Source organism: Ammodytes marinus, assembly GCF_949987685.1.
Source record: "Ammodytes marinus genome assembly, chromosome: 15".
In the NCBI taxonomy this organism is placed as follows: Eukaryota; Metazoa; Chordata; class Actinopteri; order Uranoscopiformes; family Ammodytidae; genus Ammodytes; species Ammodytes marinus.
In genome coordinates, this window is record NC_137219.1 from 7,661,088 (window position 1) to 7,677,762 (window position 16,675).

At 40.9% G+C, this 16,675-nt stretch overlaps 2 protein-coding genes across 4 annotated transcripts in view; both read left to right on the forward strand.

The window, feature by feature from the left end:
• Window positions 1-3,769: 3,769 nt before the first annotated feature.
• On the forward strand, window positions 3,770-15,216 carry cdan1 (codanin 1; the record flags this gene model as incomplete). Its single annotated transcript, XM_080042096.1, has 28 exons — window positions 3,770-3,847; window positions 4,320-5,059; window positions 5,345-5,548; window positions 6,120-6,310; window positions 6,545-6,661; window positions 6,765-6,843; window positions 6,954-7,074; window positions 7,279-7,388; window positions 7,579-7,668; window positions 7,776-7,851; window positions 7,997-8,202; window positions 8,444-8,582; window positions 8,758-8,901; window positions 9,031-9,197; window positions 9,386-9,467; window positions 9,599-9,688; window positions 9,784-9,838; window positions 10,313-10,449; window positions 10,544-10,647; window positions 11,001-11,150; window positions 11,244-11,307; window positions 11,442-11,520; window positions 12,085-12,299; window positions 12,748-12,855; window positions 13,080-13,143; window positions 13,334-13,539; window positions 14,040-14,147; window positions 14,274-15,216. The coding sequence occupies 28 exons, from the start codon at window positions 3,770-3,772 to the stop codon at window positions 14,394-14,396; spliced, it is 4,047 nt and encodes a 1,348-aa protein (XP_079898222.1). The 3' UTR covers window positions 14,397-15,216.
• Window positions 15,217-15,954: 738 nt separating this feature from the next.
• The window catches only part of stard9 (StAR-related lipid transfer (START) domain containing 9), a 40,617-nt gene continuing 39,896 nt past the window's right edge, over window positions 15,955-16,675 (forward strand). For all 3 annotated transcript variants that reach the window (XR_013845230.1, XM_080042620.1, XM_080042621.1), the window contains exon 1: window positions 15,955-16,058. Coding sequence is in view for 2 of the 3 variants with exons in the window: in XM_080042620.1 (XP_079898746.1) it covers window positions 16,012-16,058 (47 nt within the window). In the remaining variant the exon portion in view is untranslated. The remainder of the gene's footprint in view (window positions 16,059-16,675) is intronic.

The following is a 16,675-nucleotide window of genomic DNA, read 5'->3' on the forward strand; positions in this document are numbered from 1 at the left end:
ATTTTGATGCTTAGCGACTCTAGCCCTCTTCTGTGTGATGGTTGATGTGTGGTTTCGTGTCACTCACATTAGTTTTCAATGTCTAATCGAAAGGGGGACCGCGCCGAAAGCGACCCCCTTTCATACAATCAATCATGTGACGTGCGTGAGGACACACACACCTTTTTGTGCCTACCGTGTTGCTAAGAGGGAATCAAAGTGTCACACTGATTGAAGGGACTACAAGTTAGAATTTGTGAGACTACTTTTTTTGTAAGATCCGAAGGCATCAAGGGGAACGTGCGTTTCCAGTAGAGGTAGCTGTATTAGCAGTAGCATTAGGAGTAGGCTTAAACAACACAAGGTCCATTACTGATGAGTAATGTTCAGACACAGCTGTTTGTCTCAGCGTGTGCCTTGGCACTTTGGGCAGCTAGAGGATTCTCTTTTGGTTTGTTTGTGTATTGAAAAACACAAAAAAATGGAGCCAAAAAACAGACTTGTGCCAGAGGATATAAGACAACCCTTTTCACCAGTATTCTTATATGTAGAAAAGGTAGCAACACAACTGTTTGTAAATCAAACAGAATTTGAGCAGCATTTTACTTGAGGTCCGAGTAGTTATTGTTTGTAACGACAAAAATTAAATATTTCAAGTGGAACTCGACCTGTGTATATGTATATACATATTTATAAATATGTATACCAGGTCAGTTTAGCAGACAACACTTTGAAACAATGTGAATTTCCGACCTCAAACCACCTTTTTATCAAATGTTATTGAAAACCGAGGCCATATGTACATATATAATACTCACACCAAAATGATGTTCCTTGCTTCCATGTGCAAGAATCTAATATTATACTTTTTTTTTGTTGTTCCTCCTGCGCCTGCGGAGAATGTCCTTTTTATATAACAACACACAGTGTGTTTGTGTGCAAGGCAAAGGACTCAAGAGTATTTGTTTGTCTTTTCATTTTAGTTAGGATTCCTCACTGAATCTCTCCTGCAAAACCTCCTCCCAATCCTCTGCTTGTAAGATACTGTTAAAATAAATAAATAAAATAAAATAAAAATTAACTCAAGCTTACCCTACCAGCGCTACACTTTGCATGCTATACACAGAGAAAATAAATCAGACATAGGTACTAGGAAACAAAATAGCTGCATAACACTTTACACACCAGAAGATCTTGTGAAGATCTAAATACCCCCAGTGGTGACTTCACTCACTGCTGGCTTGAGCCATTTTCATTTCTGTGAATCTGCATATTTTCCTTCTGACCCACATCTCAATATTTTTTCCCTCTTTCCTCTTCCCATCTGATGTGTGACTAGTTTTCAGCACTTCCTGCACTGATTTAGGATTATATAATTGTGCTGCTGGAATGTGACGGACTGTGTTTTTTAAATCAGCGCTGACTATAGCTGACACGATGCACAAATAACTTCCCGAAAATTGGAAAAAAGGAAAAAAGACTTTGCAGTGTTTTAAGCACTTAGGAATCGTTATTGTAGGAAAAAGGGAAAATACACAACGAGTTGAAGATTAGCAGCGGCCGAAGCCTCTTTAAATCACGGCTGCACTCGAAAAAAATCACGTTGCCAAATACTTTGATAAATGTGGTTCGTCTTGAGATGTGATGACTATGGAATGAGATAGATATTGCTTTGTTGATGTAAAATTGTGCTGATTGGGTTGCAGCTCTTGCTTGCCGCACAGAGCAGCTATGATGACTCATCCTGAAAGGCAGACAGCGTTCAGTCAGTCAGCCGCCTTAATGTCTTCTTCTCTGCCCCCTCTGTGTGTAGCGAGGGATGACTGAGCCTTGTCTGTGTTGGAGATCATTCCACTGTTAGGGTCCTAGCCAAGCCAAGCCAAGCCTTCCCCCTGGTCACTCATCTCCTGTCCGTGAATGCCATACCTGTCAGTGTGGTCGAAATATATATGGCCACTCACAATCAGTGCTGTGTGACAGACTCTTATGTGCTTACAAAGGGAGGGTGCTCCCTGTGTTATTTTTTCCGTGAGGATGCATAGTGGACCCTTTATTGATCGGACAGGTGTTAATGTTTCCGGGTGCAGTATTGAAGGTGTGCTTGTGAGTGTCATAACTGTGGGCTCTGGAACAGACAGCGTGCGCCCCCCTTCCCAGCCAGCAATCGAACCCTGAATTCCCCCTATTTCAACTCTCTCTATTTCAAGCTTTCAAAGTTCAGAACGCTATTGTGCAGACTTTTATTATACACACCTGTAAAATATTCAAAGTAATTATTTAAATCAAAATAATTATTATTGTAAACAAACCATAACTTATAATGTGCTAAACAGGCTTCAGTGAACGGGAGGAACAGACTCTTTAAACAGTGCTGCTGGTTTCAAAAGATAATCAGATCTTTTCTCATGTTTCTTTTTTAATTATTTTTTAAATTATTATTATTGCACATAAGTGGTGTGTAGTTGTAGATGAGATTGTCTTTGTCACTTTTTAAAGTGGCCTGCTCATAGAAAAAAGGTGTCATATTTATAGTAGATACAGATATGCATAGACCAACGGAGCAAACCCAGCGGTTTTGTGTTTTATTTTGAAAGGTCAGAGGGAAACTAATGAAATCTTTTTTTTTTGTACACTGGTACACTCATCATGTCATAACATCAGATTACTTGTTAATAACTTATAAATACTTGACAGGAAATTATTTATTGTGACATTTGCTAATTTGTCCATTCATCGTTTTGACTTCAATTGTTGGGATTTCTTAATGGTTGATATTTTTGTGTTGTAATGTACGTCATGGTTTTTCAGAAATGTAAATGTACAGTCTCAAAGGAAAGAATGTAACACATGGGAGGTTTGCATTGTATATAACTGTAATTATTTATGTTGATTCTATCATTTGTATCATATATCAATGCCTTGTACAGTGTTTCTTTTCTTTTTTTTGTTTTAAAATTATTTTGTATTTTATTTTTATAAACTGGTTATAAATAAAATACTCATTCCGCATGCAGACATAATCTGGTGAAAGGCTTCTGGTTTTTTTTATACTGAAATGTTGGACACAGGTTAAAATAGGCAATTGTGTGGTTAAGAAATGTTTTCACTCGACTGTCAGCCTGTTATTTTTTAACATCTGTGTTAAGAAACGCAGCTCTGTAACAATCAGACATCACAGACTGAACATAAGGAAGGGAATTAAATTAAAGTACAAGATATAAATAGGATGTGGTAAGATACCAAGAACCATGGCAAATAAATCACTGCGTAAATTAAAACAAAATTCTACAGATACTATTTTGTTACTATAATTTTTAGTATGTGTTTGACCTTTCTTGTTTCTGCTTTTGGATACCTATGAAATAATTCAAAAATTAACAAACATTTGAACTAGATAAAATAAATGTCAGAGCTCATTTTACCGTTAGATGGTTATTGTTCAGAAAGGGATTAGTATGCAGTGGAACAGTATGTAATTTTCAGTTGCAAGCAGAAAATATGTATAATCATTATAGTGCATGCAGTGCTATACACTAAATTCCCTTCCTTCATTAAAGGATAATACAAACTAAGTACATAAGATGTATTAAGAGAATATAGGCTACTTACATATTTTAATACAAAATGTAAACATCACATAAGGCATTAATAACTTCTTATAGTATGCCACTGTCACCCATGCACACTGTGATTGGCAGGATACGACCTACGTCATTACGCACGTCTGCTGCGTACACGCTGACCCCGCCCCCTCCCCTCCGCGCTTTAGCCGCTCTACGCTCGGACAAGAATGGCGGCTCTTTTGGAATCTCTCCTGCTGAAGAAAGCGGACATTAAAACGGTGTTGGTCTGGCTAAAGAGTGACAAGGTTGGTACAGAATGATTGAGAGACACCTGAGCGAGACGTCTTACACGCGCCAGCCCTTGCGTGGCCTATTTTGGGAGATGACATAGCTCACAACTGATTGTAAACAAAACTTTTAGCTGGAGCTAGCGAGCTAGGTTAGCAGACGAGACGCTGCGATGTCAACTTCCCTGCCAGTCAAGAGGGAAATTAGCGTTAAAAACGGACCATAACTTACCATAGCGATTGCTGTTATTAATATAATTATCTGAAATGTGCTGTGCATTTGAGCAGGTGTGAGACGGCGCGTTGTTAGCTATGTTAACTGGCTATTTACTACAGAAATGTCCTGAAGCTGTGTGCAGCAACACATTTATTTACCTCTCCATCTTGGGTTCATTGTGGATTAAATAGCGTTGATCATCTCACCTTTTATAAACGTTGTTTTTGTCTATTGCCCAATTCTTACTATCTGTCTATCTTTGTTTTTCAACAGGAGAGTGATAGCCTTGCATTTAGGGAACCTGGGGTGACAGTTCACAAACACGAATTTGTCCCATTTCTTCTAAACTTCCTAAGAGACCAAAGCAGGCAAGCTCTAACCCATGGCCCTGCTACACCAGCCAAGACCCCAAGCCGCCCCAGACCTCCAGCACAGACACAGGGGAGCTTCACCGACAAGACCAGGGGTTGCCGGTCTGCTGGTGGTGGTGGTGGCGGTGGTGGAACTGGTTCTTCTCGGAGTGCCAGCCGGGTCCAGCTGTTTTCTCCCGCCTCCTCTGTGTCCCCTGGAACTGAGTGGGATGCTGCTGCTGTTGGTAAGTCTGGTCTCCACAGCTTGAGTGGGGTCAACGCCTTCAACAGCCCTTCCTTCAATACAGCATGGAGCCCGGCATCCAGGCCTTCGGGGAACGATCGGCGGTCCAGCCAGAGGATCAGTCTGGGGGATTACGTGGTTTCTCCTCCTGAACAGAACAGCCCAAACTTCCAGTCACAGAAGGGCCGAAGGAGGAGCGGTGGCAGCGCGGCCTCGGTGGGACGAGGGGGTCGTGGAGGATATCAGGGGGATGAGAGTGGAGGGAGGAGGCAAGGTAGAGGAGGAGGAGGAGGAGGAGGAGGAGGAGGAGGAGGGTACAGTAGGAAGAACGAGCAGGTTTCACCTCTGACTGTGGAGCAGCTCAACTTCAGCAACTTGGAAGACTTCCCGCCCGTTGGGTCGTCGCCCATAACCCCTGTGTGAGTCCACGCAACTCTTTAAGTTAAACAAATGTCAACACTAACTTGTTCATTCATGTTCAGATTAGTCTTATTCTATTTTATCTTATTAAAACAAACATGACTATTGTTTTCATGTTTGTTGACTTGATTTTCTGTCTATTTTAATGTGAGGCTTGTAATGCATGTCATTTTATGACTGTAAAGTACTTTGAGCTGCATTTCTTTTATGGACGGTGCTATGCAAATAGTTTTTTATTAATATTATAATTATTAATATTAATTACAATTTCTGTTATCCTGCAGGGCATCCAAACCATCCAGAAGGATAAACCCAACACCAGTCAGCGCAGAGCGTCCACACTCCAAACCAAAGACCTGCTTTACCTCCACCCCATTCAGTGAACCTTCTACTACTCCCCCGTCAGCTGGTGAGACGCTGGAGGGGTCAGTGATGGTGGGCAGTCCACTGAGCCTGCAGGAAGAGAGGGAGCTACTGAAGAGGGAAAAGTAAGTGCACACTTAAAGGCGGAGTCAGCACTTCTGGAGAACGCTTGTCAAAATAATTTTGTGTTAAAATCAGTTAACATCTCTTCACGAGTTGTTACTCCGTACTGTGTGTACGATGAAATAAGTCAGGTGTGAATACACAGCCTAGGCTCTCTAAACTGGTATGTAAACAAAGGGGGCCCACCATAGCTATAGCAACATACCTGTTTACAAAGCCTTGGCTGAGTAACAACACAGGACTTTTTTCAGCGCACGCATATTCACTGATATTAATGACAAGCGTTCTGCAGAATCGCTGACTCCACCTTAAACCTTTCACTGGAAGATTAAGTGACACAAATGCATTGGTTTTTACATTTTGTTCCGACTAGTGCTTTATATCTTCTGCCATTGCACATGTAGTATAGATAGAGGGGTGCGTTTACTGTGTTCCAAATGATTTTGTATACATTTAGATTAGACTTGATAATACTATGTTTTTTAAATATGTCACACTTTCTCATTTCTTTAATTTTCTCATTATTATGAAGTGTCTGCTGTTTCACATTCTGAAATGTTTTTCTTTTTTCAGGACGAAGCGTGCCCAGCAGGTCTGCTCTCCTCTGCCCTCCTCTCTGGACCCGTGCACCCCGACCAAGTTGTGCCTCAGGGCGGGATCTAAAGTTACACCGGATCTGCAGACAGCCTGTCCCGAACCATCCAAAGTCACCTTCTCTTTGGAACTGGATCTCCTGGCAGAGCTGTACTGTACCTGCATCTCTGGTAAATGACCACAAGGTGGCGATATTGTGCCAAGTAAACAAAGTGGAGAGAAGAAATGTCTTTATTATGAATTTTATGTAATTTCTTAAGATAATTCTAAAGATCTTTTACAGAAATGAAACAAAATATTTAAATCTATGTAAATACCTGGCAACAGAATCATTTTAATAAGTGACTTTTAACATCTCTGAATATGAAACATTATGAGTATGTTTGTGTTTTCATGTCTTCCAGAAAACCTAGTGCCAAACATTTTCCTGGAGCTTTTCTTTGTGATGCAGTTGCTTACGTCTCGTTCTCCTCACAGTCATGATGACGAGGAACAGGATAGTTTGTGTGCAGTGAATACAGGTGTGTTATTATTTTTTGAAGTGCCACCTTAGTCCTAAAATATCAAAATATTCCGATTTTATTTGAAATTGAGATTGAACCTCTTTTTTTTTCATATTTTTAGATGTTCTGGAGAGATGTTACCTGAGACAAGTACACAACTGTGTGTATTTTGCAGTGAAGGTTCTGGAGAATCAGTTTCAGTGAGTTTTTAATCGCTTTACAATGCATCTGCACACTACACTTTTCCCCAAGTTATCCTCCTACTCCAATCCATCTGTGTTGAATCCCCCTAACCATGTATTCCTGCCAGGCTGGTCGCTCATTTGGATAAGTGCACCCTGCGTATGCTGGCAGAGAACGAACGGATGGCTTCTTTCTCTCCACTTCTCAGGGACCGTCTGACTCAGGCTCAGGACAGAAGCTCAGCCAAGGTAACACACTCAGACTGTAGTGTACAGCTGTAAATGCTTATTATTAAGACATGTAAAAACAAAACAAAATAAGTTTATATATTTTATTAGAATATCATTCATTTTTACGACAGCCACAATTGATCATCCTTAATCAGTCTTAAACTGGTCGTCTCTACAGTTGTTTTCATCTGATATAATTTTCTTCCTCCTCATCTGTTCCAGCTCTCTCCTTCGGCTTCCACTTTCATCCACTCAGTCTCGTTCCAGCCGGCTACTGACAACCGGTCCAACTTTTGCAGTGACAAGGCTTTCCACACCTTTAAGAAACAGAGGTACAGCACATTTTCTTTTGTTCTCTTTGAAAAGCTGTCCGCTTGTAACTTGTACAGTAGAAAGTACAGTAGAAAGTACAGTCGAGATGTGCAAAGTAAAACTTCAGGCTGCGCACTTCAAGAAACTGCTGAGTTCGACTTTTATCATCAGTTACACTTCTGCATCTGACATTTTTGTTCCTTTCCTCAGAGATATTTTTTACGAGGTGCTACGAGAATGGGAGGACTATCACAAGGAACCGGGTTGGAACTTTGACGCTGCTCTCGGGAGTCGAATAAGGCAAGTCCAGTTTTAAGTCTTGTTTGATTTTTTATTTATATGGACCAGATGAAATTTAAGAATATAGAAAAAAAAAACTCTAATCTAATCCTATTGTCTTCTTATAGAGGAATGATGAGTCAACTGACCGCTGCAGGAAACCATTCCCATTTTTCCCGTCTGTTCTTGAAGCAGCTTGTTCAGGTGAACTGTGGCACCTCACTCACATCTAAACAAATACTTTTTAATTAATCCAAACTGCACTTTTACCTACATTAGTAAAATATTTAGTCAAAGAAGATTACCTCATCAGCTTCCTGACTTTGTCTCCCACCCCTCCCTCCCTCAGATGTGTAAAGGCCCCCGTGTGAACAGCTCTCCTGGAGACACTCCTGATGCCGACCTGCTCGGCATGCTGGGAGCTGACAGCCTGGGCCGTCTGAAGCGTCTGGAGGAGCGTCTCATTCAGCCTCAGGGAGTGGTTGGGCCCTGTCCTCCCCCGTCCTTCCCTGGACATCAGGAGTTCTTCAGGGACTTCCTGCAGACAGCTAGCTGGTGAGAATATCAGTCCAAGCACATATCACCAATTACACTTTATCATATCAAAAACATTACAAATATTTCAGAGCTACCTAATCTGACAAGTCAGTTAGTGTCCAATACCATTATGGCATTTTCATAACAGCATTGATGTTGCTCAGAAAGTTGTGTTCCCTACTTTACTTTGAAAGGAAAATGTTTTAATTTTATTGAAGTGTTTTTCCAGTGATCTCACATGTTACATATTGTGTTCCAGCTGCCAGCTGAACCAGCACTTGCAGGACAGCCTGTGTCAGCAGCTCCTGCAGCTAGACGAGGTGTCTATCCTGAGCCCTCCTGCTTCTGTCGGGGAGTTAGAGGAGGAGGAAGAGGGAGATGGGGACATGGAACAGCAGGTATATACTATGAAAGTCCTGTCAGATTGGTTTGGGGTTGTTGAACTTTTTATTTTTTTTCCTGTTTACTTTTCCTGTTTTTTTATACAGTAGGCAAGAGACCTCAGCATGGATAGTCTATAAAACATCCTAGATTCATAATATTGATTTTAAAATACTTCTGTCTCTCCGTCAGGATGAGAAGCAGCGGTTCACATCAGTGCTGCTCCACGCTCGTCTTCTGGCCAAGTTCCTGGGATTCATTGCCTTTCTGCCTTACCAAACATCTGACAGACCGTCCAGGGAGATACAGGAGACCTCTTTAGTCCTGCGCAGTAAGGTGAGGGGGGAATAAATAATGCTTCTGAACTAAACTCTAAAATGTTCCTGTTTTTAGTGCAGGCCAGCAGTGGTTACAGATAAAACTACATATTTAATATCATAAATAAATATCTCTTGGTGCCCTCAGAGTGTTCCGGTGCTGGATGTGTGTGCTGTGCTGAGGAACAGTATGAGACGGAGGCGCACCATCCTGACCGTGCCCTGGCTGGTGGAGTTCCTCTCCATGCTGGACTTTGTCAGTCCTCTGCTGCTCTGCTATAGGACTGTACTAGGCACACTGCTTCTCCTATACAGGTCTGTCACAATGTTTTCGTATCTATTCCATAAAAAATGTACATTGTAAATTGTCAAACATACGGAATTGTAAGAATAAAGATTCCCTGATAGTTAATATTCCCTTGTTTTTATAATAATTAATGTGTGAATTTTGTTATTTTTTTCAGAGTTTGGGTTAAATGTAATTTATCTCTCTTTGCTTGTAGGAGAATCATTCTTGGCAGATCTGGAGAAATTTGCTACCTGAACAAGCTGCTGATGGTGTCTGTGTTGGGCTGGCTTTTCCAGGTGAGACACAGACTTCTGGGTTTTATTTGTGTATAGAGAAAGCTAAAGAGCTATCCCTTTTGTGTTTTGTCTTGTGTCATTTTGACCTAACAGTTGTTCGTTATTTTATTTGCTCTGTTTAACTTGCGTAGATCCCGGTGATCCCTGAGGACATTTTCTTCACTAATGAGTTCACTGATGCGGCCAAGCTGGATAACAGCATCACCAGTGCTTCAGGGCTTGTGAGTGAGATTTTGACACACATTAAGCTTTTTGTCCATAAAATGTCGTCGGGTGATTTTTCATTTATGCTGAGGTTTCTCTTGTTATTTTGTAGGACTGCATTCCCCTGGTGGATCAGCCACTTCTCTATACATGTTGTCCATTTCTTGGTGAGTAGAACATTGAAAAACATATTTTATGTCCTGTCTTGAATAAAGGCCACATATTGAATTGTCTTCTGTGTATATTTTGTAGTAGTTTAGTTACACTCTTCTCTATTTTTTGAATGTCATCGAAAAGTTCATTCCAGAAGGGAAACTTTTATATATTCTAGATTCATTACACAAAGTGAAATATGTCCGTTCTATCTTTTGTTTTAATTTTGATGATAAATCCAGTATCTTAAAAAAGGATCGATATTACTTCTGAAAAAGTATGTTAATTATAGATCATTCATTCACTTCATGTTATGAATCTAGAACATATGAAAGTTTAACTTTTTGAATTAAATTACGGAAAAAAATTAACTTCTCATTGATATTCAAATGTTTTGAGATGCACCTGTACATGTTAACCAAAAATGGTCCAGAAAGTAACCTGCACTAATGGATTGATATTAAGCCTTGGTTTCTTATGGGTTCCAGGTGAGTTCCGTAAGCTCCTGGCTGCCTTTGTGTCCGGTAGCACGGCCAAGAGCGGAGGAATCATCCGCAAGATCACTCCCACTTCTGCCGAGCTCAAGGATACACCGACAGCCAACAGGTTGCAGCAGAAACTACATGTGAGTCAGCAGGAGAAGCAGTTGAAATATAATGACATCACTGAATTGCCATCTGTGTGCGAAAGTATTCAAAGCAATCTCTTAACTGTGACAGGTGGACCTGGAGCAAGCCTTCTTTCACAACCAGCCTCCGTCGATGCGGCGCACTGTGGAGTTTGTTGCCGAGAGAGTTGGATCCAACGCGGTCAAGCATATGAAGTAAGTATCACAGAGCTTAGGGTGGTTGTTAGGGTCTGTGAGCTGCGCATACGTTTTTAAATCAACCCATTCACATACATTTATTTTACTCTCCACTAAATTACGTTTTAGTATTGAAAAGGACTTTCAGAACAGCGGTTAATCAGCCTGTAGCTTTGGTTGGTTGCCTACCTAAGTGAGTGTTCAACGGCATTTACGTGGTTGCTAGTGTGAATTCACCTCCTGCATGGACGTAGATGGACTTTATTAAAACAAATCTATTTTAAATGTATTTAAAACAGAACGCTACATTTATTTATGGGATTGTTTGAATGTGTTTGTGCGCTCACATCTCTTCCGGGGATCCTCCACAGGGCCACATTAGTGAGTGAGTTGGTGCAGCGAGGGGAGAAGATGCTGAAAGATGGAATGGAGGCGCCAAACTCAAATCCTTCCAAACTGAATGACACCATCTGTGCTCAGCTGTGTGTCGCAGGATTGGACGCGCTGGCAAGAGCCACTAGGTACAACAGCTTCTCTCACAAGCAGCCAGCAAAACTAAGCACTTTGGTAACCTCTTCTTTTTATTCTAATCTCCGTTTCATGTGGTTTTGCAGATTTTGCTGTGAGAAGAGTCCTGAGGCCATACGAATTCTGCTCCCTGATGAGACTTCCCCTGCTGTAAGTCTTGTAAAAAAACAGAAATCGAATTTATGTAAAAAAATTTAAATTCCAAAGCACTTCATACACAGTTTGGCACAGATAACTTTCAAGACTAAAGATCAATGCGTTTGTACTCACTTCTTTATCTGCAGGTCCTGAGCACATCTGAAAACATCACCAAACGTCTTGCAACAGAGAAAGCCTGCAGCTGGCTGTCTGCCAACATCACAGGTAGTAGCTAGATATTGCACCGCCACCACACTTGTGTTTTTGCACTGTGTTGAATACAGATCATGTACAGTACAGAAAATCGATTTTCAATTTTTGTGTACTGCCTGTTATTTGAGGTATGTGTTTTGGCCCATAAGCATCTGGCGTATCAAATCACTAAATTTAAATGTTGCTGCAAGTTGATTTTCATGTAGCAACAGATTTTGGCTATTTACTTCTATAAAGGGAGTAAAAAGCATCCACTTAGTAAAAGTTAAAACCCTGTTACATGCCTCATTCCCAATATGAACGTTTATATATCAAATTTTTAACTGTAAAATTTTTTGCAATCCTATAGCACTGGATTAATGAAATTTAGCAGGGACTAGTGAACGCAATAAAACGTGCAAAAAAAAAACTCTTTGATCCTTTAAAGGACTGAACCTTAAAGCTCTCAGTGCTGCTGGGATCGTGTAAAAGAACATCATTGCTTTTGTAGAAGAAGATAAAAAAGTGCTCTGATTTGAGGTTCCCTTAGGGCATCCATCTAAAATGTCCCTTTTTCCCCCGTTTTCTCACCATCAGCTCTGATCAGACGAGAGTGGAAGAGCAGGTACGATCGTGTGATGAAGGCTGTGGCAAGCCAAGCGCTTCCAGACTCGGGGGATCTGATAGAGCTGGTCACCCAGGATCAGTCCACCACTCCCAAGAGGAAACAAGGGAGTGACAGGGTGACATGCTGCCCTCCACTCTGCAAGCACAGCGCTGCACTGCCCTCTGACATCATCATTGAGATGAAGGTATAAGAGGAAACATTATATACATTTACATACACTTGCAGAACCTTTCTTATCATGCAAAAATATCCCTTTTGGTTTGATTTGCCTTTTTCAGAGTTTTCTGTGTCTTGATATTAGGGGAAATAAATGAAAAAATAACAACTTGTTACTTAGCGGTGGAGTCAGTGATTCTGGAGAATGCTTATTGTCAAAATCATCGAATTTCTCCTCACTATCTGCTACTTGTGTCGTACAGTGTGTATACTAGGGGGAAAAAATCCAATGTTAATACACAACCTAGGCTCTGTAAACAGGTTGTGGATCATGAGGAGATATACACCGATTTGGACGATAAGTGATTTTGACAACAACCGTTCTCCAGAATCGCTGACTCTACTTTTTAAGAGAGTAAACTTAACTTTTCACTGAAACTAAATAATGGCTGAACCTCTTCTTGAATTGACTGTAGGAGTTGCTGAGTATTGCAGTGGGCCCCAGGACTGAAGAGGAGCTGCCGACGGGCTCACACATCAAAACGCTGCTGGAGAGAGTGGGAGAGACTCTGGCCTGCAGAAAGGTACACAAGAAACAAACACACACACACACACACACACACACACACACACACACACACACACACACACACACACACACACACACACACACACACACACACACACACACACACACACACACACACACACACACACAAGTGCAAAACAACAACACTGCATTTTTTGGTGGATTTGCTGATTTTTGCCAGTACTCATTTTGCTCTGTTCTTCTCATCTCTTTGCTTAGTTTTCTACCGTGCTGTCGGAGCAGATGCTACTAAACTCTACCGTCCTACTGGCCTGCAAATTAGGTAAAGGAATAAAACATGCTTAATTACAGTTAAACTATGTCTTTACTGACAGGCTATGAGCTAACTGTAAACTGATTAATACTCACAAGTGCCACTGCTTTGTAAACAGTGATATTTGTTGTTTTTAATACTGGAAGCCATTGGATGTGTAACAGACCTGAGTAATGCCTTTTTGTGTGTATGTGTTCAGTGTCTGCAGAGCTGCCGGTGCTGCCTCCCCCAGTGTGCAGTGGAGGTGATGGGGTGGTTGTGTGTTCGGGGTTGGAGCCTCCTGTCAGAGCGCTGCTGGAGCAGCTTGCTGAGCTGTGGGAGGCAGACTGCTGTTCCTCTGCCCCCCTCCACCTGCTCTTCGCCCCACTCACTGTCACTGCTGTGCTGAAGGCCAGCGACACCGAGGTAGGTCTATCACAGCTGCTGTTTAGACTGACACACAAGTATTAATGATGCTACTACTACAAACTACCTTTTATGTTTATAAGATATTCCTTTTGAAGAACCTCTTCACATACTGTATGTGCACAACCCTCTATGGACACTGTAGATATTATTAGATCAAGGATTTAGAGCAACAGGTGTGCAAATGCAATGAATGTATGTATGAATCTTGAACACTTCTTTTACATAGATGTTTGGCGCTCTTTGAAAAGTGATCTGACAGTTTTTTTTCTTTTTTAATTTATATATATTTTCCAGTATGTTTTACGTTGATTTATGATTACAAGTGTTTTTTGTTGTTGTTGCATTTGATTGATTATTTTGCAGCAATTATAAATTATTCATAAATAACGCTTTTTTAGCAGTTATTTTCACCTCAATGAACCTGAACATCTCTTAAAAATGAGTTTGTCGCTGTAGTCTCTGTCCTTTTTGTAATGCATTCCCTTGTCTGGTTTTAGTGGAACAACTACCTGTTCCTGGTTAGAAACATGGTTGACAGAGGAGTCCTGAGCGAGGGAGAAGTCATATCTCATTGGAAGAAGCTCACAAACTTGGCTTTGCCAGCGGTGAGGGTTCACTGCATTCTTGTCATAAAATATTCCTTTGCAAATCATTTCTTTTGACCGTTTTTTCACTCTTTTCATCTCTCTCTTTCTCATTCTGTTTTTTTTCCCTTTCTGTGTAATTTTCAGGAGCTGATAGAAAATTTTCAGCTGCAGTCACAGAGTATGAAACCCTCCTTGCCTCTGGCGGAGTTGCAAAACCACATGGACATCCTGGCGGTCTCTCAACAGACAGTAGAGGGCACTACATGACAACAGTAATGCTTCCACTGGATTCCACAGCATATTTTCTGGGATAACCACAGATTTTGTGTCATATCTGTCAGAGAGAAGACAGCTCTTCTTGTGGTGGACAACTTTTCTGAGTTGCCACAGTTTAACCCTGCCCCATCAAAAGTGTTCCACAGACAGCCTCTGCACACACTTTGCAAGCTTCAAACTTTTTTCTCTCCACCTGTGAAGTGTCAGCCGCCTTTCATCAAACTCTCTGCTCTTTTTGCTAAGGCCACTGTGCGAACCAGAACAGCCCTGACAGTTAAAAGTAGCGAGGGACCCCACCATTTTATACCTTTTTTTATTAGATCTGTTGAACCTTCCTGCAGACAAACCTGGTTGATGATGGTATCAGAGGGGAAATAATAGTAGGGCAACCATTTCAAACAGGCAAAACCATAAAAGAAAATGTATGGAGAAAGTTGGCCATTAGATTAGCTGTCATATGTTTTTGAAGCCAGGGAGTCAAACTGAAAAACAATGTTAATCTTTGGACCCAGGTTTATTAAACATACACGTATGTGCCGAATTTTTAGATGTGATGTTCCAGTACAAGCCATAGTTTGTCATGAAACACTTCAGACAGCTACTAAAAATGAACTGAAAATGTTGTATTTCTACAGAATAAATGTCTTAATTTTAATGTTACAGCACTTTCACACGCTGCCTTTGACCGACACTACTAGTGATTGCATGTTTATTCCATGAATGCAAAGACTGTGTTTGTGATTGTTTTGTTTTTGTTCATGTTGAACAAGCGCTGTATTACCTGCTGCTTTTAATATTGAAATATTTTTATGTTGCCACAAATTTTTTTAAATGTAATGACAATAAAGATGTATTCTAGTTTAAAGGGTTGAGTTGTGTTTTTGGTCAACATTGTTGTACAATGTTGTTTTTTTTTTAGGGATAGAAAAGTTACACTGAAACAGTCAAGCCACGAGCCATTTGTACATAGACAAAATGTTCAGCAATAATACTAATAAAAAGAGTTAGCTGCATCCCTACATATTGTCTTACTCCACATTGTCTGTCATACAAAGTATATTCTTTATCGGCTTGTTCCAGCTGCTCTTTCATGATATGCTTACTCACATGTTTTATATGGCTGCACTCCCATGATATGGAAATATTAAATTGATTACATGGAAAAAAGGAAAATAATGTGACCAAGCCAAATCAGAAAAACATAGATCTATATCAAATAGATTGAGAACACTTTAACACAACAGTTTGGGATTTAAATAATAACGGATATGCAAAAAAGAAAAAGAAAAGATTTGAATATGGCTCAGTCAGTAGGAGGAGCATCCATCCAGCAGCATCCCCCCCTCCTCCCCTCCCTCTGTCCGGCAGGAAGTTTCAGCTCCTCCGCTCGCAGTTGTGGAGCCACTCGGCGGGCGGTTGAACCCGCGACCAGCCGCTAGAGATGACTCCGAACAGCGGGTAACTGGGCCGTCTCCTCCCGCTAGAAGTTTAACTGGAGTGAAACAACAATGAAAGAAGACTCAATATCCTACCAATGGACTACACTATTACTATTTTTACACCAGTTTAGTGAACCGCCAAGCTGTGTGTAAATCGTAAAGGCATCATGGCAAACGTCAAAGTTGCCATCCGAGTCCGTCCTCCTAACGCAAGGTAAGTTCCAACGTTAGCGTATCTTGGCTAATTTAACGCTAATTATTAAGGAATTAATATTAGAGACACTTTTTTTTGCTCTTCCACTTCTATTATCTCACTTTATATCTGACCTACTTGTTGCCATCCACAGGGCTTCGGCTGTTGTCTAAAGCTAGTTTCATACTAAACATTATTCCTCTCATGATAACATTTTTTTTGTAATAGCTCTGATGCCCATTTGCCATTTTGCTTTGCAACAACAAAACATAAGCTAGCTGGTTAGCTATCTTAAACATGTGTTTTAAAGTGCGGTGGTGCACATGGGCAATGATGACAACTGTGGCTGTCAGTAGTGTTGGCTGACTGAGCTTCTGTTGTGCAGCACAAGTGTGTGTGCGTGTGTGTGTGTGTGTGTGTGTGTGCGCGTGTGTGTGTGTGTATGCGTGTGTGTGTGTGTATGTGTATGTGTGTGTTCAGTGTTGACTAATGTACAAAATATTGGAGCTATGTTTGGTTTAAAGTATCCAACTGCAGCCATTTACAACCATTGGCATAATGCGTTGTTTGTATACTAATACATGTTTCAACACCCTTGCTGTCTCTTTATGTTTGACAGCTACTAGGACCTACACTCA